The sequence below is a fragment of the Danio aesculapii genome, chromosome 9 (assembly GCF_903798145.1).
Source record: "Danio aesculapii chromosome 9, fDanAes4.1, whole genome shotgun sequence".
Lineage (NCBI taxonomy): Eukaryota > Metazoa > Chordata > Actinopteri > Cypriniformes > Danionidae > Danio > Danio aesculapii.
Genome location: NC_079443.1, coordinates 30,113,636 through 30,141,139, shown reverse-complemented (window position 1 = coordinate 30,141,139; position 27,504 = coordinate 30,113,636). Strand labels below are relative to the sequence as shown.

The 27,504-nt window shown below is 35.7% G+C and overlaps 2 protein-coding genes across 3 annotated transcripts; one reads left to right on the top strand and one right to left on the bottom strand.

The window, feature by feature from the left end:
• Positions 1-4,041: 4,041 nt before the first annotated feature.
• Positions 4,042-19,650, bottom strand: mrasa (muscle RAS oncogene homolog a). 2 transcript variants are annotated; one of them, XM_056465837.1, is made up of 6 exons: positions 19,391-19,650; positions 10,919-11,125; positions 8,218-8,371; positions 8,026-8,125; positions 6,016-6,095; positions 4,042-5,874 (listed from the first exon to the last, which is right to left on the bottom strand). In XM_056465837.1, the coding sequence occupies exons 2-6, from the start codon at positions 11,109-11,111 to the stop codon at positions 5,775-5,777; spliced, it is 627 nt and encodes a 208-aa protein (XP_056321812.1). In that variant the 5' UTR covers positions 11,112-11,125; positions 19,391-19,650; the 3' UTR covers positions 4,042-5,774. The 2 variants fall into 2 exon arrangements, with proteins under 2 accessions (XP_056321812.1, XP_056321813.1); XM_056465838.1 differs by lacking the exon at positions 19,391-19,650 and adding an exon at positions 16,354-16,434.
• An 811-nt stretch (positions 19,651-20,461) lies between these two features.
• On the top strand, positions 20,462-24,614 carry tmem177 (transmembrane protein 177). The gene is made up of 2 exons (XM_056464863.1): positions 20,462-20,515; positions 23,509-24,614. Exon 2 carries the CDS (start codon positions 23,531-23,533, stop codon positions 24,461-24,463), a length of 933 nt encoding a protein of 310 aa, XP_056320838.1. The 5' UTR covers positions 20,462-20,515; positions 23,509-23,530; the 3' UTR covers positions 24,464-24,614.
• Positions 24,615-27,504: the final 2,890 nt, after the last annotated feature.

Genomic DNA, 27,504 nt, shown 5'->3' with positions numbered 1-27,504 from the left:
ATAGGTATTTTCTATAAGTTTTAACAGTGTATTTTAATACGAATCTATATTTTAATAGTGGCAGATTATATAGTGATTACATAATAAAAGTTCCACTATGTGCATCAGAAATTCTCCAATATAATGCATCTACATGCCAACTAATTCTCATTAGATTAGACTGTTAGGTTGGGTTTAGAGTTAGGGTTAGTGTAAACTGTACTTGCAAAGTTTCTTATAGTCAGTTAAATGTCTGTTGAAGGAGTAGTATCAGCAGATATTAGGCAGACGGTCTACTAATACTCAAATGGACCATCAAAATAAAGTGTTACCATTTTTAATTTTGGAAAGTGTTTAAAATCTTATTTGAATGCTATAAAGCCACTAGTCTGTGTGAAAAAGTGTGTACTGTTGATGACTTTAAGCAAAGAATCAAATTTCTTTCCTAGTAGCTACAGCAGCTGGCAGTTCGAGACCTCAAACATCTAATCTAGTAGCGTCATTTGAGCAGAACTCAAAGAGGAGCTCTTTAAAATTCCACATTTTACTTAATGTTGTGCTGACATTCAGTCTTAGGTCTACAGAGTGTATCATTAAAATCGCTGTGTTAAAGAGCTTGGGAGGGAAAGAGATAAGATATATAAGTAATTCACCATAAATCTCAAATTCTCAGTCTTCATTTAGTGAATGTTTTAGGGTTCGGGTTTTCTTTTTTTAGGGTTAAGATTTTCTTTTTATATATCCTTCAATATCAATTCTGTAATCCACAGAAAAAAGCCTCACTGCTGAAAATATAGGTAAATAAATCTTAAACCAGACTAAGCTAGTTGGCTGGTTTTAGCTGGTTGTCCAGCCTGGTTTTAGATGGGTTTTGGCCATTTCCAGGCTGGTTTCCATCCGTTTCCAGCATGGTCATAGCTGGTCAGGCTGGAAAATGACCAGATATAACCTGCTAAAACCAGCTTGAGCAGCCTGGTTTAAGCTGTACATAGCTGGTTTTGGCTGGTTTTAGCTGGTCATCACCCAGCCTGACCAGCTAAGACCAGGCTGGAAATCAGAAATGGCCAAAACCCCTCGAAAAACCAGGCAGGTCGATCAGCTTAAACCAGTCAACCAGCCTAGGTTGGTTTAAGCATGTTTTTTCAGTGAAAGATTTGAAATATTATCTGGATGCTAAAACCGTAACCTACTAGCATATACAGTACACTAACCCAGTTTTTCTCAACCACATTCCAGGAGGACCACCAGCTCTGCACATTTTTCATGTCTCCTTAACCAAACACACCTGATTTAGATCATCAGCTCATTAGCAGAGACTGAAAGAATGGGTGTGACAGACAAAGGAGAAATCCAAAACATGCAGTGCTGGTGGTTGCCTTTTCAAATAACTCAACAGACTTGTCTTGAGTTTTAGAGGGTATTCATGATTTGACGAAAGTAATTTCATTTTCATTTTAATAAGTTATTTTGGTTGAAGAACAGCGAACAGCAAATAAAGTAATGGCACCTCACTGTTTTTAAAGCACCTTCGTTTAGTTTGTGTATAGCCTAAGTTTCTCCTATAACTGGTGAAATGGGACGTAGGCCTACAGAAAAAAAGTTTGTCATGTTTCACTGACAAGGACAACAGAAAACCATTGTAGCTTTAAACAACTATATAAACACTGCTCAAAAAAAATACAAGGAACCTGGAGTCACGTTGTGCTGTTTAAGGGTTCCCTTTATTTTATTCCCTTTATTTTATATATCAATGCATTATTATGCTATTAAGTTTTTAGAAACTGCATTAGATTTATACAAATCTGTGTTTTACTGCCATCTGCTGGTACAAAGTTTTTTTTGTTTCAGATCATACATTCAGTGCTTATGAGTACAGTGTGAAAACAAAAGCATTATATGCTTATTTGTAAACATAAAGTTTACACTTAAACAAACACACAATAAAAAAATTGTTATACATCGTCCCACAATCCTTGCTCATCTCCATTGTGTATGAAGAATTGTTTGTTTAAAAACCCATCACTAACAATCAATCACCATCATATTACTTTTTCAGCAAACACAACACTGGCATGTCATTGAAACAAAGGGGCTTTATCGTAATGACTTGCACACAGAAACACATTCATTTTATCAGGGAGAGAGAAATGAGGAAGCAAATAAAGCATTTGTCGCACAGCAGCTTCAAACCTGACATGTTTATGATTGATCAAATGCTGGGTCTGTTCATTATGATTGAGGCGTTTAGAGATAACGACCCATTAAACAAACATTGCATTGTAAAACAAGTGGCATCTAATGCCAAAACAAAACAATCTTTCTGTTCATTTAAATACAAAACACAAATTTAAACACAGAATGCAAAACTCATTAACCCACAACAATGACCTCTGAATGCAAAACAACTCCATTTCTCATTTACAAGCAGTGCATGTAATGAATTATTCATGTCAATTATTAAATAATGAAGGATTGGATTGGTATAATTGATATGAACTGGATTCATGTGCTGAAGTGAATACCTGTTTATGGCATCACTGGTAGCATGAATTTAATTATAAATAAAATGTGACCAATTTAAGAAAGAAATGAGGGATTCAATTAGAATGAAATGTTAGAACATTTCAAGCATTTCAAGATTCTTTGTACCAAATGTCAAATTAAGGCAGTGTTTTCTGTCAATGTTTAACTAATTTTAACATTTTTAAGAATTCCCAATTCAACTGATCAAATCAAGGTTTGATATTATGCCTTCCTGATTTACTTATGTCAGTAAAAAATAAGCAGAGCAAAGCTTTACTGAACATTACAACATATCATTTGTTTTAAGACAAGTAACATCAGAAGTAAAAAACAAACAAACAAACAAACAACAAAAAACAGATTATTCAACACACTGGAACATGGACATACTATATGTTTGTCCAATCTGAGAGAACTGAGGAGCCACAGGAAGCTTGATAAGCCTTTGAGTACTGAAAGTTGATCAAACTTAAAATCTAACCCACTGACCCACAGAATTAATTCATTTTCCTTCGGATTAGTTCCTTATTTATCAGGGGTCGCAACAGCGGAATGAACCACCAACTATTGCAGCATATGTTTTACACAGCAGATGCCCTTCCAGCTGCAACCCAGTACTGGGAAACACCCATACACACTCATTCGAACTCCACACAGAAATGCCAAATGGCCCAGTTGGGACTCAAACCAGTGACCTTCTTGCTGTGAGGTGACTGTGCTAACCACTGAGCTACCGTGCCATCCAATCTACAGATTTCAACTCTCTAAATATTCTCTATGTGTGCATGTATATTGAAAACTGTTGCTTTTTTCCCAATAGTTTTGCTGAATATAAAGTTCCAGACAACTGCATTATTTTAATAAAATCATTAAAAGTCTTTTGTAATATTTGAAATATCTTCACTGTCACGTATGATCAATTAAGTGCATAAATGATTAAAAATAACTAAAAAAGAGGATTGTCTGCAAACATCCCAGCAGACACACAACATCATAAGATGTTAAGATTAGGTTAGATTTAGGTCGCCATATAGTATAATGTTATTTTGACATCCAAAACCAATAGGAAATGACGTTGAAATTTGGTTGATTTGAGGTTGTCTTGAAAAGTGACCAAAATCCAACAGCTTAAACTAATGTCATATTGACGTCAAATACTGACATTTACTCATCAGGTATGGCAACCAAAATCCAATGTCTGATAGACATCATAGTGATAACGTCCACACAACCTCAAGCTTTAACATCATTAGACGTTGATTTTTGTTTGTTTTTAGGTTGCATTAGAAAGTAACCAAAATGCAACATCTGTCTGACATTGGACATTGACGTCGGCTTGATGTTGATTTCTGACCTCAGCCCGATTTTCATTTCCAAACAAAATGCAACGTCCCACAACATTGGGGTACAACATCAATCTGATGTCATGTTGACGTCCTGTGCCTGCTGGGAATGTAAACACAAAAAATTCTCGTAACTTCAATTTATTTTTATTTTATTTTATTATTTATTTATTATTATTTATTTATTTTTTTTTTACTAAATCTCCTATTTTCATGACAATTGTCAGCAAATCCAAAAGTGAAAAATATCAAAGCAAAAAAAACACAAAACTTTTATTTATACCATTTACCAATCCTTCCAGAACACCTGTGGCCAAAAATGATTTGATTTTGTGATCACTTTTCTCAAAACTTGTGGCATTATTTGCTTCAATTCTTGTGTTTTGATTTCACAATACACACGAAATCTTGAAAAACTTTCCTGTTTTGATCTCAAGAACCATTAGACTCGCAAAACCCTGAAGGAACCGGTGTTCTGTTGATTTGTCCTACCTTGTGGGATTGTCTTACCTCTCATTCAAAAAGTAGGTAATATGTTACCTATTAGATTTTGCTACAGTGTCAATTTTAATGTGGATTAGTGTGATATGAAGCTGTAATATTGCCCTAACCTTCCTAATCCATAACCCCAATCTCAGAACAGTGTTGGTAGCATAATCTGATGGGTGGGATAAAATGTCAGGACACCGGTTTATAAAACTGTCACAGGCATGTGTGATTTATCAAGACCTGTTTCATTGATATCTGCCAGGTAATAGAGACATTTTCTGTCTGATAAAATAGCAACATTGGCTTAGAGCTCTTAAAAGAGTCCAACAAAAGTCAAAAAACCTATTTAAAAAAAATGAGAAGGCAAAATTAAACAGCAAAGGCCCATGAGGAAATATTGAAAGTGCAAAAAGACTTGCATTTGTCTGCTAGTGCAATCGACCCTTCATTCATCTCAGTACTTTTTATTCTTAACAGTAAAGGCCATATTGAGGAGATCTCTCAACACTCAATAACACTTAAACTTTTAACATAGCTCCATATTCCCTCAAACATGCCACTAAATATGCATTTGTAAGGCAAATTTGACTCCCCCTTGAAAGCTAAACAACAATATACCTATATATTAGTTGTTGTCGCTTGTTGCTTCTAAAAACATTTTCAGACAGCTCTGCAGAATGATTCTCCACATAATTATATGAACATTGATGTAAGTGCAGAAATCACTGTGGTACACTCGCAGCAGGCACACAAGGTCATAAGATGTTAATATTACGTTAGATTTAGGTTGTGACATCAGGTGACCAAAATACAATGTCTAGTCAGTGTCTAAGGACAAAGTTATTTTGACGTCCAATAGTGTCGTCAAATAATGTTAATATTTGGTGGATTTTAGGTTGTGTTGAAATTTGGCCAAAATCCAACGTCAAATGCTGACATTTATCCGTTAGGTAGGGCAACTAAAATGATAGACATCATAATGATAACGTCAAGCTGTAACATCATTAGATGTTGATATTTGGTTGATTTTAGGTTGGAAATTGGACATTAATTGGTTTCTGACGTCAACCTGAATTTCAAAAACAAAATGCAACATCCCCATGACGTTGGGGTACAACGTCAATCTGACGTCATGTGTACATCCTGTGCCTGCTGGGCTGTTTCATGTTGGATATGTCTGTCTGGGTAGCTCCTCCCACAGTGCGATATCATTGGTCCATTAATTGTATATTAAACATCAAGCATGTTCTGATTGGCGTTTTGTTGTTTTAAGCAGTGCGTCAATAAGAATGTATTGTATCGATTGCTACTGATCCCTTGACTCGCATAAGATGCTTCCCTGAGACACGAAGAGACTGTCTTACTATATTCACTTCATGGTAAGTGATTAGTGCAGATCTCTAGTCCACCAAACGCTGCCGATTAGGACAGGAGATCTAGTCACAAAATCACACAGTGAAGCTTGTGTGAATTCATTGCTCTGTCTCCTCGCCACTTCATCTTTTTCTTCTTTTTCAGACTGTGCTCTGGAACTTGCTGTCTAAAAAGGCAAAGAGTAAATGAAAGAGAAATGTAAGTATATAAATAGCTGATCCAAACTGAACATTGAACTGCAGGGTTATGTTATGTGGGTTGAATAATGTATATGTCATTGTGAGTGAAAAATGTCAGTTTTATTCACCTGATAACTCGGACTAGTTCATGAAAGGCTCTTTCCACATTCATCGGGGGATCCTTGGCACTTGTTTCAATGTAAGTAATCTAAGTTAGAAAATGAAATGAAATGACTGCACGCATACAATTTCGCACAGTGTTTAAAACGAGCAAGAGTTTCCTAAACACTTTGAAATGTTAATATACATTTTAGAAATTTTATATATTTTTTTATTTTATTTTAATTAATAATATCGACTGTGTTCATGATCAAAATAATTGCAAAATACATACTATTTGAAGTACAAAGTTTTGAAGTCAAGGTCACTAAATATATTTATAATTAACTTTCTATTCGTAACAGTATTGTAAAAAGTCAAATGTATCACACCGTTTAAGTTCACACAAAGCGATTAACTAATATTAAAATAAAACTATTACTGTTTTTAACTAATCTACCAACAACTTTTTTTGCTAGAGGTTAGAGTTAATATATAGAGTTGTTTTCCTTTTTTATATTTTTTAAGAGGTGGTCCATGTTTTAATACAACTATATATAGTATGTGAAACCATTTAGAAAAATTTGGGCACAACTGGGTTAATAAGACGAAATGTTACTTGGGGATCAAATCAGAATATTGCAACAATTTAAAAACTGGAGATATGGATGTTTGAAATCTTTTAGTTTTTTTAAATTGAAATAAAATGAGATTTTAAGAGAAATGTATTTAGAATATCACAATGTTTTACTTGATAGCGTAAATTGATCAAATAAACACAGTATTGCTGAGTACAGGCAACTCAAAAACACACACTAAATAAATAAATCTTAACAACCCCACAATTTTGAAAGATGGCATATATATATTTACACATGGGTATGGACACCTGTTCAGGGGATTAACCTTTAAAGGGCTAGTTAACACACAAAAAAATATTACTTTTAATTAATTATTAATTATTTTTATTACTTATGTTGTTCCAAACACCTGAGATGTTCATTTATTTTCAGAACACAGATTCTCCATCATCCTCCATAGACAGCAAGGTTCCTCACTCATTCAAAGCACAGGGAAATGTTAGTTTTCTGTGCGCATTAAACAAAACAACAAAGTCATTCAACAGATTCTTCTCCTCAGTGTCAGTATAGGGCTCACATTCAGTAGGTTTAGTAGATGTATGCCTCGGATGCGCCTGTCCTCTGTTTCAAAAGAAGTCATGTGTGGGCATCCTGGGGTATACATCAGTGCTCGTGAAAGTGTGCCCTATACTGACACTAAAGAGAGAAAAAAACTGTTAAAAAAGGCATTCATTTTTGTTTTATGTGCGCACAAAAGTTATCATAGTTTCATAATATTGTGATTAAACCATTGATTGTACATGTACTGATTTGAAGCTATTTTCTGGTATCTTTCCGAAGTTTAAATGAGTCCGGACCATTGAAGTAAAGTGAGTATTGCCAAGTATGGTCCTCTGCTTTTGACCCATCCAAGTCCACACACATTAGTGAGAAGTGAAAGCATACACACACACACACACACACACACACACACACACAGTGAGCATACACCTGGAGCAGTGGGCAGCTATTGCTTCCAGCACCCAGGGAGCAATTAAGTGTTAGATGCCTTGCTCTAAGTATCAAAGATGTAAAACGTTCATGAAGGTTCATTAACTCCCCTATCTACAATTCCTTCCGGGACTGGGAATTAAACCAACAACCTTTGATTACAAGTCTAACTCACTAACCGTTAGACCTTAAACTCCCTAAACCATTACCATAAAGACATTAGGCCACAACTTGCTGTGTATGGAGGGTGATGAAGCTCTCAGATTGCATCTAAAATATCATATGAAGGCCTCAGGGGTTTGGAACGACATGAGGGTGAGAAATTAATAACAGACTTTTCATTTTTGTGTGAACTAACCCTTGAACAAACACTATCAGTCAACACAAGCACATGCACTCTAAATCATGACCTCTCTGACAATGAAATCAGTCTGCATAAAGCAGTGCACTGAAGTCTGGCAGACTCACATTGTGCTTGGCTGCCATTTCACAGCCTTGATCATTTGTCACTTTCCTCAGATGAACCAGGTCCACTTTGTTAGCCACCAAAACTATGGGGAAAGACTCTCTGTTGGTGATATGAAAGAAACAGAGCATTTTTAATCAGGGATGCATTCATTCTGAAGGAATAATCAGAGTTGTGTACACATGATTTCTGACCGGTCTTTTACACGCAGGATGAGCTGGTGAAAGCGGTCGATGTGTTCAAAGCTGGCCTTGTCTGTCACAGAGAACACAATAAGGAAACCGTCACCAGTCCTCATGTACTGCTCTCGCATGGCACTGAACTCCTCCTGACCTGCTGTGTCCAAAACTACACAAGAGACAAGGTAATCTTCACGTCATACTATACTGTAAAAATGATAGAGTAACATGGAATATCACAAAATTGTACAAAGTTTTGATGAATTAAAGTGAAGCCAATGTTAGAAATCTGCATGCTCTGCTTGTCTGAATGAATGAATGGCATGGTAATTGTCACAGAAAAGAGCTATTTTATAGTAGAATGTTCTTCTCAATAATAATAAGGATCAAATATTTATAATAGTGATAACAATAATAATCAAAACTTAATTTGTCAGGAATATCTGATGATTGATCCTCCCTGTTTTAATTTAACAAGATACTAGTGTCCCTAAATAATATTATTTTTACATCTAATAAATTGTTGCTAAATTGAGTAAATGGTTATGATTTAGTCATGATTTCTGATTACATTTAAGTTTAACCATTAACAGTCCAGAAAATTAAATTACATTTCCTAAATTATGAACAACACCCATTCTTGTCTTAGGGCAATTTTGAAAAACTTGTTTGATACGATTCAAATGCTGATTACTGTTTATGGTAAACTAAAATACTATTACATACATTTAACAAATGTTAAACAAAGTATTTTATCAGTTATTGTGTCTTACCAAATTCAACCAGTTTATTTAAAGGGGACATATTACACCTTTTACAAAATGTAAAATAAGTCTCTCTGGTGTGAAGTTTCAGCTCAAAATACCACACAAATAATCTTTTATAACTCTTTGAAAGTGGCCCCTTTTAGGCTTTGATCCAAATTGTGCCATTTTGGCGACTATCACTTTAAATGCAAATTAGACTGTGCTCTTTTCAAAAGGGGCGGAGTATATGGACACTACAGTGTTGATTTGTGTATAGTTCAAGCCTTTTATTGTTTTAATATTGATGATTTTGGCATACAGCTCATGAAAACTCAAAATTCCTATCTCAAAAAATTAGCATATCATGAAAAGGTTCTCTAAATGAGTTATTAACCTAATCACCTGAATCAACTAATTAACTCTAAACACCTGCAAAACATCCCTGAGGCTTTTAAAAACTCCCAGCCTGGTTCATTACTCAAAACCTCAATCATGGGTAAGACTGCCAACCTGACTGCTGGCCATCATTTACACCCTCAAGCAAAAGGGTAAGACACAAAGAAATTTATGAACGAATAGGCTGTTCCCAGAGTGCTGTATCAAGGCACCTCAGTGGGAAGTCTGGGGGAAAGAAAAAAGTGTGGCATAAAACGCTTCACAACGAGAAGAGGTGACCGGACACTGAGGAAGATTGTGGAGAGGGACTGATTCCAGACCTTGGAAGCAGTGGACTGAGTCTGGAGTAGAAACATCCAGAGCCACTGTGTGCAGGAAATGGGCTACAGGTGTCACATTCAAGCCACTTTTGAACCAGAAACAGCGGTAGAAGTGCCTAACTTGGGCTACAGAGAAGAAGCACTCTAAAGTACTTTTTTCGGACGAAAACAAATTTTGCATGTCATTCGGAAATCAAGGCGCCAAAGTCTGGAGGATGACTGGGGAGAAGGAAATGCCAAAATGCCTGAAGTCCAGTGTCAATTACCCACTGTCAGTGATGGTCTGGGGTGCCATGTCAGCTGCTGGTGTTGGTCCACTGTGTTTTATCAAGGGCAGGGTCAATGCAGCTAGCTATCAGGAGATTTTGGAGCACTTCATGCTTCCATCTGCTGAAAAGCTTTATGGAGATGAAGATTTCCTTTTTCAGCACGACCTGGCACCTGCTCACAGTGCGAAAACCACTGCTAAATGGTTCACTGACCATGGTATTACTGTGCTCAATTGACCTGAACCCCATAGAGAATCTGTGGGATATTGGGAAGAGAAAGTTGAGAGACGCAAGACCTAACACTCTGGATGAGCTTAAGGCCGCTATCGAAGCATCCTGGGCCTCCATAACACCTCAGCAGTGCCACAGGCTGATTGCCTCCATGCCACGCCACATTGAAGCAGTCATTTCTGCAAAAGGATTCCCGACCAAGTATTGAGTGCATAACTGAACATAATTATTTGAAGGTGAACTTTTTTTTTTTTGTATTAAAAACACTTTTCTTTTATTGGTCATATGAAATATGCTAATTTTTTGAGATAGGAATTTTGGGTTTTCATGCCAAAATCATCAATATTAAAACAATAAAAGGCTTAAACTACTTCAGCTGTGTGAAATGAATCTAAAATATATGAAAGTCTAATGTTTTTCAGTACATTACAGAAAATAATGAACTTTATCACAATATGCTAATTTTTTGAGAAGGACCTGTGTGTGTGTATATATATATATATATATATATGTTTTTTTCAATTAGAGGCTGGCTATATTCACACACTGTTGCCACACAACTGTATTTACACCCTTTATAAAAGTGATTTTTGCATAATAGGTCCTCTTTAAAATAGCCATGATTTACCATGACTTTTAGTGTTGTAATGAGGCTTTGATCAACTGCAAATACACAAAACCACATGAGAGCACTGAGATCATTAATATTACTTACGATACTAGAAAACACCAATAATGAGGTATTGGGACATACCATCCAAAATAGCCCACTGGCCATCGATCTCTGTGTGTTTCAGGTAGGAGTCTTCAATAGTAGGATCATAATCAGGCACAAAAATCTTTTGGAAAAACTGGATGGTAAGAGCACTCTTTCCTACACCTCCGTCTCCCACAACCACCAGCTTATATGTGGGCAGATTGTCACCAGGAACCGCACTGTTAGCCATAATAACAGCTACACCTGAGGACACAGTAAACACAGGACAGATAGAGTAAGCATATGGAAGAAAAAAAAAAAAGAAAATAAACTACTAATTATCCACATACCATAGATATATTGATGATACTATACAGTCTCTTACTGCACTGACTATAAGGCAAAGCAGCATCAAACTCGAATTAAATACAAAGCTTATGCTAGTTTTGTTGAATAAAATCAGCAAATAAAATCATTATTTGGTGGATTAAAGATTTCCATTTAAATCATCCTCAAAGTGTAGTTGTTAACGAAATGGTGTCTACAACAATGATGGTAAATACAGGAGTTCCACAAGGAAGCATTTTATCACCCTTACTTTTTTAGGTTTTAAGTTATTTAAATATGCGGATGATATGGCACTTGTAGGCAGTTTGACTAAAATAGGAACAGGAGATACCTTGTACTACAATTATATAAATCTGCTTCAAAATTAGTGTAAAAGGAGTTAACTGGAGATCAATTTTAATAAAACCAAGGAGATGAAAATTCATTCATTAATTTTCTTTTCGGCTTAGTCTCTTTAATAATCCGGGGTCGCCACAGCGGAATGAACTGCCAACTTATCCAGCACATGTTTTACGCAGCGGATGCCCTTCCAGCTGCAACCTGGAATCTCTGGGAAACATCCATACACTCTTGCATTCACACTCATACACTATGGACAATTTAGCTTACCCAATTCACCTGTACCGCATGTCTTTGGACTTGTGGGGGAAACCGGAACACCGGGAGGAAACCCACGCAAATGCCAACAAAGAAATGCCAACTGACCCAGCCGAGGCTCGAACCAGTGAACTTTTTGCTGTGAGGCGATAGCACTACCTTCTGCACCACTGCGTCGCCCAGAGATGATAATTAGCAGAAATAAACTAGTCCTTAGTCAAGGGTTGAAACCTCTGGTCCTTGAGGGACATGAAATAGAGACAGTTAGATGTTTTATTTGGGAACACTTATTGATAGTGGATTAACATTCGCTGCAAATGCAGAGTGCATTTTTAAAAAAGCAACGCAGAGATTATATCAAATTAGGAGGTTACAACAATTTGGTGTGAGTCAAATGTTCTGGAGATGGTCTACAACAACTTGGTTGAAAGTGTTGTGAGTTTTAACAGGATTTCATGGTATGGACTGTTGCCAATTAAGGAAAAGCAAAAACTGTGTCGAGTAGTAAAAATTGCCAGTGCAATTGTAGGTAAAGCACAAAGACAACCAAATGAAATTTATTCAATAAGAGTTAAACAGAAAACACACATCATTGTTGAAGATTGTTCCCATCCCTTAAATATAAAATTTCAGCTCTTGCCATCAAAAAGATGTTTTAGGCAACCTCAAGTAAAGAAACGTGTGTCAAATGTCCTTTGTGCCGAGTGCCATTAGAATTTTAAATACTGTGTTTTAAGTATGTATAGGGTTTTAAATTGAGTTTATTATTGTGATATATGTGATAACGTTGAATGTATTTGTGTTGCCTGTTTTTTCTGTGATGTGTGTAATGTGAACGCTGATGTGGTTGTGTGGTAAAGCTAAAGATAAATTTCCACTTGTAAACAATAAAGTAAAGTAAAAACAATGTAAATGAAATATCACAACAAGATGCTGCGTTGAAACTTGTATTTTGTCGGCAATTCCTTGTGCGTTCACTTATCCATCAATTTAGAAAAGTGATGTAAAATTATAATTTTTGTAATTTAAAAAAATATTTGCATACTGACCACCAGGACTACTCCCGATATGCATGTATGTGTATATATCTCTGGCTCTGGAAGGCCAGTCCAAACAGCATCTTGGTCTCACATTCATTTCTACCCTGTACTAAAATGGCGGTTCTATAGACACATTCCTTCCAATAGACAACAATAGCATAGGCGACATCTTGTAAACAATATAATTATCTATGTCCACATACTACCACAACTAGGGGTGTAACGGATCACAAATCTCACGGTTCAAATTACACTGTGGTTTTTGAGTCACGGATCAGACCATTTTTCAGATCATCAAAAAAGAGAGGAGGCTAATGACATTCACTTTCCATTTATTACAAAAACATTACTGAAAGAAACTTTTAGTTTTAACAAACTTAACTTAGAACCTGTTATTTTAATAAAATAAAATTCAAGAAATAACCATCTGAATATAGTCAAAAAATCAATACTTTATTTATTTTTATTATTATTATTATACGTTTTTCTAAAATGACATTTAATGAGGCATTATTTTATTAATTATGCACTAATTTGCATAAATTAACAGTACAAAAATATGAACATTGGATAAAGCCTGGTAAAAAATTCTTGTTTATTTTTTTCACATCAATGTTAAAGGTTATGTAGAAGAGATTTTGTGAATCTGTTTATCACTCCATTATTCAGAAGAAGAAAAACATGTAGAATAAAATGTTGTATACAGTCAGACATGAACATGTATGAACATATCTTGTATCGTTATTTAGGCCATAGTTCCCAAACTTTTCAGACCCCCAAAATAACAATCCCAATTACTCGCTAGGGCTGCACGATATTAGAAAAATCAGACATTGCGATATTTTATATTTCTGCAATGTATATTGTAATATAAATACAATTTCACCAGATGCATTAAATAGCCCTATTTGGAAACAATGTATGAATTTTCAATCAATTGGCATGATACCATAGGGGAATAAATCATGTATGAAATGTAATATGCAAATACAAGAGTGAAATAAACAGTGCTTTATGGTTTTCAGGGTATAATAAAATCATATTCATGTACAGACAATGAAAAAAAAAGCCAACTTAAAATAACACTGCAAAGGTTTTACCCTTTAAACAGTTCAATAAAATGATTTTTTATTAAATACTGTGTCTGAATGCTCTTAGCGCTTAACATGTGCCAACAATGAACTTTTAATCCAACACTACAAGCGACTCACAGCGCAAAGCGTCTAGCGACCGTTCATTTCAACGGACAGTGAAGGACTTCGGCGGCCCCCGTCTACGCAAGCGACAGTGGCGGTTGGCGATCAGGTGGGTGTGTCAAGCAACGTGATAAAGTTGACAATCCTTCAACTTTATGCAAGTTAAGAGCGACTTTCTTGAGCGACAGCCAATAGGAGCACCAGAAGAGCACCAGTAGACCCCTTTTCAGCTTGCTCAGAGGACGGTTGTATTTGTGCTATATATACCTACACACAGACCTGCATTTGCAGCAGGTCACCACTAAGGGTCGTCACCCAGAGCGAAAGGCAGCTACAAAGTCGCTGCTTGTCTAAATGAGGCATTACATCATTAAGGTTAAACTCTGCAGTAACTACACAAATGTTATGTATTTTTAACTGTGGCTATATAATTCCAATATAATAATGTATATAATCCTAAGCTAGACAATGCCAACTCAACATTGCAGATCCTGCGATGTGACTTTTGTGGATGTGCACATTGCGATATCGATGCTGAAACGATATATTACAATAGTATCTGGATGCAGCCTTTATGACGCAAGCTGAGATTGCATCACTCAGCGATGCAATGTCAGACACAATGCACTCAATGGAGCGAGCGATGTCACTGTGAGGGGTAGGGTTAGGGGTGGGGTTAGGTGAGCCCTTTAAAAAGCATTGGATGCAGCACAGATTGCACTGCACCAGGTCTGCATCCAGACCCCTCTCATATATTATGCAGCCCTATTACTCACGACCCCAACTATCCTCAGAGGTGGTTATAAACATACAAATGGTCCAAACAGGCCTGTATAAACATGAACATATTGACAACACAAAAATGACAATAGCTACAATTACAATATTTAGTTTAATATTAACCTCACCTAATGAGACTGCTGGGCACAATGCCACACAAGTCTATTCTTAGTTTAATTTTTACTTTGAGATCATCCTCCATGTTCAGTTGTGGTCTTTACTTTTAATGTATGCAAGTGGCGGAAAGGTGTCAAACATAATGAGTCTTTTTATTGGCATGAATTTTAGTAGTTTTATTTTCTGTTGGTTGTAGATAAAATATGTGTATTCTAATAGTTTAATAATTTTGTTATTTTATTTTTTGCAAATCACCAATGGCCCCCCTCCCTCATTGTCCCACAACCCCCACTTTGGGATCCACTAATTTAATTCTATAAGCATCAAAAAGGTGACAGTGCTGAACATTTCTTCTGTTTTATGTGAAATACAGCTGAAAGTGGTGACGAGAAGGGTCAGATGAGGTTTTCTGCGGTTTGGGAACAGTTCTGCACAGAGCTCATTTAGAATGAAGAGATGCATTACAAAGCATACGGTCTAGACGCAACCACTGTGGTTCTTTTTAATTGCTAGTGTTTTCTGCACAACACAAGCCTTGAATTTTCCAAACCCAAGTCAGTTTTTATTTTGGTTTGAAGCAAAAACAGAATTACACTTCATTAAAGCTCCATGATGTTTCTTAGAGACTGTGAGAATGCGAACACGTATCCTGTATAGAGAATAATAACGAAAACTGACAATTAACTAACGAATTTATATCTCTGGACATGAATTCTTACCCTCCCCCTTTAGCTATCTCACAATGTTGATTTCTTTCACTCAAAACGCACTTCATTTTTATAAAAAAGGGAATAGAAACTGGTTTGTGACTTTCTGGAGCATAATTTTATTTTTTTAAATATTACATAGTGAAAATAGATTATATATTACAATATTATTCAGGAAATTAACAGACAAGTTTAAAAAGGTTTCTCCTTGAATAATCTTTGAGTTTTTATTATACATTGAAATAAAAGATTATATACAAGCATTATTATTATTTTCTTTATGTAAATAGTTATATTTTAATTCATGTAAAGACGAAATTGTTTAATTGTTAATCATTATTAAATTTAAATTAAATTGTAATCATAACTATAAATATTGTAATCATTGTGCCATAAATATAGTCATTGATTCTCAATAAATAAAGAATAGACACTATATAAAAACTACTAACAACAGCAAGATTCACCAGCGTTACCGTAAAATAACCATTTACTTAAAGGTTGTGTGGTATTAAAAATGGGACTATATTTTACAGTCCAGTTCCACACGTACATGATAAGTACTTATCATACTAATTATATCTATAACTTAGACCTAAGCCATGTGGTTATCTTAAATTACCAGTGCTTGGTTAGTACTCTAAGTGCACAATACCGTAAATTAAAGTACAACCAAAAAAACAAAACAATAAAACACATTTTCTTACCTAAAAAGAGTACTGTAGCTGAGAGCAGAGTTTGAGAAAGATGGAAGTGTTTGGCCAGCCTGTGATCAGGGCACTGTGAGCTATTCAGGAGGAAAAGTCTGTCAGTGGGTGACGGCCACCCCTTCCTGCGGCCCACAATGTGAGGAAGGAGTAAACTTCCTTCCTAATTCCAACAGGCCTGGACATTTGACTGATCTCACTTTCATTAGGGAACTAAGAGATACCCCTCAGCCAAACACACCCATGACAGAGACCTTAAACTGACCTCTTTACAGTTCATGTACTCTAGTAACAGGCACCTGGCATTCAGTCCAAAAATCTTAATGTCGTGATTGTTTCATCATGATTTTATTCATTGGAAAGTGACGCAAAGTGTTTGATAAAAAGTCTCTTTCACACATACAGACTTTACTGTAAAGTGGCTTGAAGAGATCATTTGTGTACACTAACAGGCCCTTTTTAAAAACATTGAAAATTTGTTCCTGCATTTTCCAGAAAAAAAAGGATTTTCTCAGTGACGTCATTGAAGAACAATTTATGCTGTGAAAATATTTTAATGATTTATCTAAAAATAAATTACACAGGCTTTTTACATTTGTAAAACTCTTTTTGTAGATTTGCAGATTAAAATGTATATTAACAAGCAAATTAATCTTAATGTCATCATTGTTTCCCCATGCTTTTATAAATTGGAAAGTGACACAATGTTTGATGAAAGTCTCTTTCACACATACAAACGTTCCAGTAAACTGGTTTGAAAAAATAATTTGTGGACGTTTTAAGCATTGGAAAATTATTTCCTGCGTTTCTCTGGAAAATAAATACAAAAGTTAAAGGTAAAGGTCCAAAAAATGAGATTTTGTCAGTGGTGTCATTGAAGAACCATTGGCCAGACGCGCTGTAATGTAGCAGAGAAAGCCAAAATGGCGTCCAAGCACTGCTATTTCCACAGAGCTCGTTCTGTTTCTGTATTTGGGCTTCCAAAGGACACGACACAAAGAGAGACGTGCTTACAGTTTAATTTTAATTTTGTTCCAGAGAATTATAAAATATATATATAGCTAGCATTTGACAAAGGACAGCATCCAGAATCTCTCCCAGGTCAGTGCTGGATACGGCTAAAAAACTCAAAACTCCAAGGAGCAGCTCCAAACATAATAGAAGAATTGAATTGAATTTTATTTGACAGATTTTAGACAAGCTGTACAAGTATACCATACATTTTGAAATAAAAACTGTCGAGGATAAAAACACAATAAAGCCCTGGGCTTGTTTCTATTGTTTCCAGAAGCTGTGGATTGTGAGCCACAACCTGTTAGTATTTTAATTTGTTAAAATTGATCTATGACATGCAGTTTCTAGGGTTAACGGTATGTTGTAGCAAGGTTGTAAACAAGCATGTAAACAACGGGAAATGCTGTTTGGCACTGTTAACAATTTAGCTACAAATTCATATTTATCAGTCAAACCGCTGTAAACAGCCACAATCTTCAGCAGCGCTGCAGTGTCTCTCTATGCGGCCACATTCCGTTCATTCTACATCTTAAATAACAAACTCGCAAAAGAAAAGTGAATGCTTCATATTACTTACACATGCTTATAACCCAAATATATATGAAAGACACTAGTCAGGTTTTATTTTGGAGAGCAGGCATGAGGTTCAGCTGTGTCCTCTGTCTTTTTCTGTCTGATTCAGGCACAAACTGATACGGCTAACAGCTACTCTGACTGACAGTATTAACACAGCAGAGACAAATGCACTGTGTAAATACTGTCAGCTTGTAGGGGCGTGACACTTTTCCTGGTGCGGTGGACCTGATCCGCGAATCACAGCACATTATGTTAGCTGACCAATCAGAGTCTCATGAGGGCAGGCCTTTCCAATGAACTAGGAAAATGACGGTAGTTTTCATGTTAGCTGAGTAGCTGTATATAATCAAAGTAAGATACATGAACAAATATGTGATTTTCTGCAAATGAAGCATGAGCACACATTGCTTTGCATCTTATAAACACAACCAAGCCTTAAAAATATACTCTGGATCACCCCTTTAATAATCTTTAAATAAAATAAAAATGTAATAAAAGTTTTACTCAGGGTATTTACAGTTGTAAAATTTATAGAAAAAATTGTATATTATTAGGCCAATTAAGAATGGTCAAATGCCTCAATAAATCGCTTCAGAATATAGATATGAATAAAACTTTAAAGTATGGTCTATGTACGTGCTGCAGAAGTGGAGATTTATGGCTTGGTGCTCTGGTTTCCCCCACAAGTCCAAAGACATGCAGTACAGGTGAATTAGGTAAACTAAAATTGTCCATAGTGTATGTGTATGAATGAGACTGTATGGATGTTTCCCAGCACTGGGTTGCAGCTGGAAGGGCATCTGCTGCGTAAAACATGTGCTGGATAAGTTGGCGGTTCATTCCGCTGTGGCGACCCCAGATTAATAAAGAGACTAAGCCGAAGAGAAAATGAATGAATGAATAAAAACAAGCTTCAATCTTGAAACCCAAAATTATCCTACAACAGTATCGCTCCAAATACACATTTTTGTTGTATTTTGGAAACTTAAGTTTTAAGTAATCTTTAAAAAAATATTTATATTACAAAGTAATTACAAATCGTATCATACATTAAATAAATAGTTGAACTTCTATATCATTGTGTCACTTTCATGAACACCCATCTGTAAACACAGATTTAGTTTTTTTTGTTTAGTTTTTATATTTTATATTACTGACAAGCCCTTTTTAAAAAGAAATTATTAATAAACGATAATCAATGGCTCCTATATAGTATAATACCAAGAAACATAATAAAGTACAAATAATATGCTGTCACGTGCATCACAATGACGTAATGTTTTACGCAGCATAATGACGTATCCCGTTAGTCACTCAATTCGAAAGGTATAAACCGCCCGTTATTACGGGTTTATTTCTGAAATTACACATACGTGCGATTTTGACACAGACGTGCGAATACCAACGGTCACCATAAACCTTCATCAAACTCTGACAGCAAACTTACCAGTGATGGGTTGGTCGATTTATCAAGTGTGCAAAAATCTGGACTTCTCCTCGACATTCCTGTTTGTTTGAGTTCAGGACATTCAACAGGCTTTCAGAAGAGACAGAGTCTGCCTTTCAGAGTAAAAGAAAAGTTTAAACATTTTTCTCCACCCTTATGAAATTACAGTGCAACAATCTTCACATCGCAACTGCTGATGCTATAAATAGAATGGTTTCGCCCGGGTGAATGCTTATTTTCTCCCCTTTTGTCAACTTTTGTACTTCATTCAACGTTTTATCCCACTAGCAAAACAAAGTAACAGTCTGATACAAATAACAGTGAATATTAACCCACGTCTTGTTGTTCAAGACCCGTGCATCGCCGGAAAAACGAAAGAATCTTTCCCCACAAGAGCGAATGGGCTATTCCTGTGCAGCCTCATCATCACTTTTAAAGCGGCAGCTAAAGTTTATTACAGGACGATTCAGATGATGAATATCTAAACAAGCTGAAACTAAATTACATTACATTTGAAGGATCAAGGATAGATTAATTGTATATTTGGGTTATTTATTTAAAGAGGGCGACATATGCAACTGTAACTTAAATATTGTAGGTGTTATTTATTTAAAATATGAGGGGGCGTATACAATAAAAGAAGAATATGACAATATAAAAGAAGAAATAAAATAGAAAATGAATGTTATGGGTTTTCCAATGCTCTGACATCTCAGTGAAATTAAATGTATCCGTGTATCGATAAAAGTGTGCGTTGTAAAAATAGATTATGGGTAAACAAAACTGCTCGTCTTCTTGTGTTTACTAGTCAAAAAGTTTTACTCCTGCAGGAGGCGCTGTTTTACTCAGAATCTTACACCTTCTCTTGGCCGGTTTCTCATAGAATATTTATCCTAATTAATTACAAGTGCGCGCCAAACAGCCCTATTATAGCGTATTTTTTATTTTTATTTTTTATTTGTATTTTTTAATGCCGTTTTTTCACCAAAAAACATCAATTACAGCTTTTATTTAATTTACATGTTGATGTCTGTAAAACCGCAAAGCGTCTGTGCTGTCGTAAAACTATCGTAAAATATCCACATTCGGCGTGCTGTCCTTGTGAGAATGAGCATAAAGTAGAAGGTAAGAGAATATGCTTCAATGTTGGTTGAGGACAGAATCCAAACATTATATCAAAACTATATAGCAACGTATACAGATGGACCTAAAGATTCTTTTGGAAAAATAGCATTATGCAATTGCATGTTTGAGGATATCAGTAGAACATCAGACCACCTGGCAGTTTATACAGTGGAGTTAATAGCAATAGCAATAATAACAGCATTACACTGGGTTGAGTAACTAAAACTAAGAAATAAAATTACTCTGCTTTCCGACTCTCTAGTGCAGACTTACTATCAATTCAGTCATTTAGATGTCAAAGTAGATAAGACTTAATCATCGAAATATGAAGTACTGTACAGGCTTAATATAGTGATTACTTGTATGTGGGTACCAGCTCATAGGGGAATTAAAGGAAATGAAATAGCTGATTCACTGGCAAAGGATGCAATAGGGCAGGAGAATGTTATGGAGATGTCATTCAGTAAAAAGGATATCAAAGCAATAATTAAAGATACATCAGTATTAAATGGCAAAATAAATGGGACAATGCAAATACTGAAAGGCATATATTTAACATTCAAAAGAAAGTCGGAAGGATGAAGAGGATGAGGAGAAGTACACTGGATGGATAATGTAACATGTAGATTAAGAATAGGGCACGCTAGATTAAATAACACTTTACTTATCATTGGGAAACATCCTACTGGTTTATGTGGTTATTGTCAAGTAGAAGAGTCGGTAGATCAGATATTAATGTCAGAGGTATAATAATGACAGGGAAATATCCAGGAAACAATAAATAGTCTCATCGAGTCTCATAGTCATTCTGGTTCACACTCTAGTATAGTAGGTGGCGGTAATGCAGCTTAAAGTTGGATGCCACCTGCCATAAAATAAGAAGAATTATTTTATGGTGTTTAAAGTTTGCTTTTCCCAAATAGACCTATTTCCCTAAGGAGTAACATTTGGGATCTTATTCGAAAATATACAGTTGAGTTCAGACAGTAAGGGTTTGGGTGACATGAAACGTTACAGTAGATGTTTAAAGCAAGCTACATTTACAAAAAACTACAGTTTTATATTTATTTATATTTACATTAAAACGCTAATTGATTACACTGATTATTATGCTGAAATGCATCATGTATAGTAGTTATCTTAAAACCTGGTTAAACATTTTTTGTTGATAATTTGTAATTATTTATTATAATATTTGACAATGCTTGAATATTTATTTTCTGGTGTTACCATCCACCTGTGAATGAAGGAGAAGAAACATGTCCAAAACCCCAAATGCAACCATGGGGTTAATTTGTTATTCTGACTTATTGTAATTTTTTCTTTCTTTCTTTCTTTCTTTCTTTCTTTCTTTCTTTCTTTCTTTCTTTCTTTCTTTCTTTCTTTCTTTCTTTCTTTCTTTCTTTCTTTCTTTCTTTCTTTCATTCATTTTCTTTTCGGCTTAGTCCCTTTATTAATCAGGGGTCTCCACAGCGGAATGAACCACCAACTTATCCAGCATATGTTTAACGAGGCGAATACTGTTCCAGCTGCAACTCAACAATGGAAAACACCCATACACACTTTTTAACACACATTACGGCTAATTCAGCTTATTCAATTTACCCATAGCGCATGTCTTTGGACTTGATGGGGAAACCGGAGCACCCTGAGGAAACCCACGTGAACAAGGGGAGAACATGCAAACTCCACACAGAAGTGCCAACTGACCCAGCCAGGGCTTGAACCAGTGGTCTTCTTGCTGTGAAGTGATTGTGCTACCCACCGCGCCACCGTGTCGCCCTTATTGTCATTTTATTTTATTTTTTTACTTTGAAAGAAAGGTTAATATTTATAAAAAAATTGTTAAACCTTATTTTATTTAACCCTCAAAGCCTCAAGTCCAGTACAAGAATTTCAAATAGTCTCTGTAATATTTTCCATAGCTGTATATAACTGCGACAGGGTGGCTCAGGGGTTAGATCTGTCACCGCACAGCAAGAAGGCAGCTGGTTCGAGTCCTGGCTGGGTTAGTTGGCATTTCTGTGTGGAGTTTGCATGTTCTCCCTGCGTTCGCCTGGGTTTCCTCCGGATGCTCTGGTTCTCCCCACAGTCCAAAGACATGCGCTATAGGTGAATTGAACAAACTAAATTTGCCGTAGTGTGTGTGTGTGTGTGTATGGATGTTTCCCAGTACTGGGTTGCAGCTAGAAAGGTATCCGCTGTGTTGGTGGTTCATTCCGCTGTGGTGACCCCTGGTGAATAAAGGGACTAATGAGTGAATCGCTCATGTATAAGGCTCTGTAGTACAAAGTATTGATTTTTTAATAAAAGTAAGATTTTAAAAACTTATTTGGGCATTGTTTAAAGCAGAGATGCTCAAAGTAGGGCATGCAGGCCAAAGTTGGCCCATTGTAACCTTTGCTTTGGCCCACCACCCCATCTGAGAGGAGAGTGAGAATGATGGAGAGGGTTGGGGTGAATGACCATAACACAGAGATCATCATTTCTAATTTAATGCGAACTTTTTTTGTTTGTTTTACTGCTGAGCTACAAAACAGCAAACTGAAATTAAATGTTTCAATTAAATGTTGTAAATGAATCAGATTTTTAAAAACGTAAATAATGTCACTTGAAGGATAAAGGACTATGAAGACATCAGCGAGCAAATCAAGGCAAAAACTAGTGTAACTCTGTTATAAATAAGATTTTGTTTTAACGATATACAAATTCATATAAAATGTAAAAAATACGGTATTAGTTAATAGAAAGCATTTCTAGTCTTTTTTTTTTAAATATTATTAAATAAATAAAAAAATTATTCATGGCAACTATATTTACCTTCAGCCCACTAGCCTTAGTCAAGGTTGGTTTTTGGCCCTTCATAAGAAAAAGTTTAGGCACCCCTTGGTTTAAAGGTATCATAAGATCAGTGTTGTGTATTGAACTAAACTAGTGTATTGCAACACTTTCATGATGAATCATTTCTTCTTTCTCCTGATGGTTTTGTCCAGGTGCTCAACCAGGAGAGCAAAGATGGCATCGCGCTTTCTAAAAATCTCTGTATTCATTCAGAAGTATCGGACACCGCTGCTCCTCATCGGCTGTGGAGGCGTCTTCTCTGCTAACATCTTCTATCACATTTTCCCAGATCACACATACAGAAAAGTGTACCAGGCCTGGCACAAAGGAGAACCCGCCAGCCTGTCAGAGAAGCTCCAGAACATCTTTCAGGAGGTGCTGAAAGATTCTTCCATCAGCTCCTCCAGAAACTTCAGTGCATTTGCAGCTTTCGGCTTTCATCCAGTAGGAGCTGGTGTCCCTTGGCTTCCTTCTGGAGCACAAATTGGCATCCCAGCCAACTTTAACAGCAGCACCGGTGACCTGGAAGGCATCACTAACCGTACAATTCTCATTAATGGCAAAGAGCTGGAGTGGGACAGTGACTCTGGTGTAGCTCTCAAAAACTCTCTGGTGTTCTCTTTGGATGCACAGAAGTTTGCTATCGCCCGAGAAGTGGCCCGACTGGGGTCTGGAGGGCCCATCTTGCACGCTGCAGTGGCTCCGGTATGTTTGGCAGGGGCTTGTGTCTATAGTGTGACCCTCAAACAGATCTTCAGGTTTCAAGCTGGCTCCATCATCTTCAGAGGTGTTGTGAATCTGCTTTCTCTGGGTTTAGGAGTCGTGACGTATGTCCTGGCTGCTGATTCTGTGAGCCAGTGGTTGGACTACCGCTCAGATCGTCGGGCTGCGGGTCTGTCTAGTGGTTACGCAAAGGGTGGTTTAGAGTTTTATGAGAAGATCTTGACACGGAACAAGACGCTGCGCTCTCTGATGGGCCAGAAAGGGGAAGAGATGTACGCCCCCAGCGGAAACCTGTTTCCTGCACACCTGCTGCAACTCAGACATGCTACTTACACATCTAGACGAGACAGGATTTTAAATCTTCTGAAAAATGAGAACGCATGAACTGCTTAAATGTATTCAAATGCCATGTGGAAAGTCATGAGACTGTATACTGTATGTACAGTGTTTTTGAAATGGTACTACAATACACACCACTGGATTCTATTGTTCTCATTCTTATGAATAAACAGCTAAGAAGCTATTTCTAAGATGTTCTAGTGTAGGGCTGCACAATATATCTTTTCAGCATTGATATCGCAATGCGTGCATCCGCAATAGTCACATCGCAGCATATGCAATGTTGAGTTGTGACTATAGTTGATTATAATCAGTGCAGAGTTTAATTATAGTGGAGTAAAGGTTTATCAGCTGCATACATTTTTAAAGAGATAGTTGACTCAAAAACTTTACTTTACTCACTATTTTTATTTTACCCCTCACTTGTTTCCTATGTTTATGAGTTTCTATTCTAGGTTGAACACAAAAAGACAATATTTTCACAACTCATAAACATTTGAAACAAGTAAAGGGTCAGTAAATTTTCATTTTTGGGTCAACTATCTCTTTAGGGCTTGTGACTGTTTCAATATTTCAGAGTTTAAAAATCTGGCAAGCAGAAATTATAATTATATACAAAAAAAGTGTTATAAATACTAAATAACACTAAATAAATATAGTGTTTATTATTCAAATCTGTAGCCGAATACTGTTAGCAGTCTAACTTTTCAAAGAATTCACGTTTATCTTTGCTATATTGTATTTATATATGCTTGTAAGGTATTTGTTATGTATTATTTGAGATTCACTCCACTACAAAGTCACTCTAATCACTCTAAAATGAAGAATTCTTTCCAAATAAAGCTGTTCACATCGCAATGTATATTGGAGAAATACAAAATATCGCAATGTCAAATTTTTCCAATACGCACAGCCCTATTCTAGTCTACATTGGCAAAGATTTGTCTTGCTAATGTTGTATTTATTCTGACACTAGGTGTATAGTAATCTGAAATAGCCTGTAATCCAAAAATAAATTTAACATGGTCAGTAAGTTCATACTGCTAATAAAATAATATGAATAATAATTAGTGCTGTGCAAAGCTCAATCACATCCACAATAATGGTTTGTTTTGACATATGATGTGTGTATTATATGTATTATAAGTAACACACAAACATAAAAACAAAACTGTGCAAAACGTTTGATTAAATATCTAACCAAATATTTAAAATAAAATTTAATTTGTATCATATACATACACATTTTATTTATATACATGTATAAATAATATATATACATATTTTTATATATGTATTTAAATATATATAGTTATACAAAGAACACACATAAATATTGTGTCAAAACAATCTTTTATTTTGGATGCGATTAATGTTTGTCCAGCACTAATAATAATGGCGCTGTTTTGGTTGCTACACTCTCACACAAACTCAAATATACATATCACTTCATGAGCTGTTCAGCATTTTAATAGTGAAAAAAAGAAATGTCATCTACTTGCTGAAACTGAAAGAGCATCACTGCAATCCATTAAAATGAAGATGTGTGACTAGACTTCTTACAATTGATTTTCAGTTTATTTTAACATGTTTTTAATGGTGTTTTAATTCTGTTGGATTACATTTTAAAAGACTGATCAGTTTCAATAACAATATGATCGTTTTAGTTTTGGGGCCATAAATTATGGTAGATTACTCTGTAGAGTTAAATTGTCCAGCAAAGTTATGTAAGAGGTTTACATGAGACCTTTTTCCTTTATCATATATATAGTATAATTAAAATAAATTTATTTTGACTGTGTTTTAAATCTAAGGTCATGGAACGTAGTAAAACGGAAATACAGAGGTTGCATTACTGTACGTGACGTTTTCTGATGAAACATACCTACGTAACCACAAGTCTCAGTGCGAGCCAAAGGATGTATGCCAGAAAGATGTTTGAGAGGCAATCTTGCTGAAGCACACATTGGGTGTGGACTTTTCCCAGGCTTCGCTTAGTACATCACTCATTCTCTAATGACATTTATAGTAGGTTTTTTTGTATGTTAGGCAGTCCTCATGGTTCTCTGAACGCTGTTTTACTGTAAGCTACCCTCCAGATTAAAGATTTTATCTCGAGATTATTTGAAGAGTTTATATGCAAAAACCTCTGAATGCTGTCTGAAATGTTCTCCTAAAATGAACATTTTTACCAGGATCCTGAATGTAATTTTAGTAATACTTTTATGGCTAAGAATAGTTCCCCTTCATGGTCTTTGAAGTGAAATAAGCTAACTCAACACAAACAAAGGAGGCTGAGAAAAACGTTCATTTTCAATGGAAATTTCAGATGGCACTTAGAGGATTTTGCATCTGAACCCTCCATTTGGTCTTTAAAGGTTTGCGTGATAGTGTTCTGCTGCGCCTGCTGTGACGTTTTAGACACTAAGCAGATACTACTATTAACAAGTTTTATGATCTTTAATTTATATTACCCCTGGAATAATCTTTTGTTTCTCCTTTTGTTTTGTTCTGTTGTCTATTTTTTGTTGTTATAGGATTTGTATTTTTTTTTGTACTCTTGTTGAACGTTCCAAAAAAAAAAGTTTTATTGTTGTTTTGAAAACCGTCTGGGGGTTAAGCATAACTGAACATTATAACGTAGTAAAAAAATAGACTAATAGATAGACTAATGTTTATGAACGTAAATCCATTTTAGAAATATGAACATTGTTTGGCCACACGATGTCACTGTTGTCCATATTATTTAACTGCATCTATCTATCTATCTATCTATCTATCTATCTATCTATCTATCTATCTATCTATCTATCTATCTATCTATCTATCTATCTATCTATCTATCTATCTATCTATCTATCTATCTATCTATCTATCTATCTATCTATCTATCTATCTATCTTTAAACTGTTTTTATCTATCTATCTGTCTGTCTGTCTGTCTGTCTGTCTGTCTGTCTGTCTGTCTGTCTGTCTATCTGTCTGTTTATCTATCTATCTGTTAGGGCTGCACAATATTGAAAAAAATCTGATATTGCGCTTTTTTTCTGTGATAAATATTATATTTATTATTATATTTCACAAGAT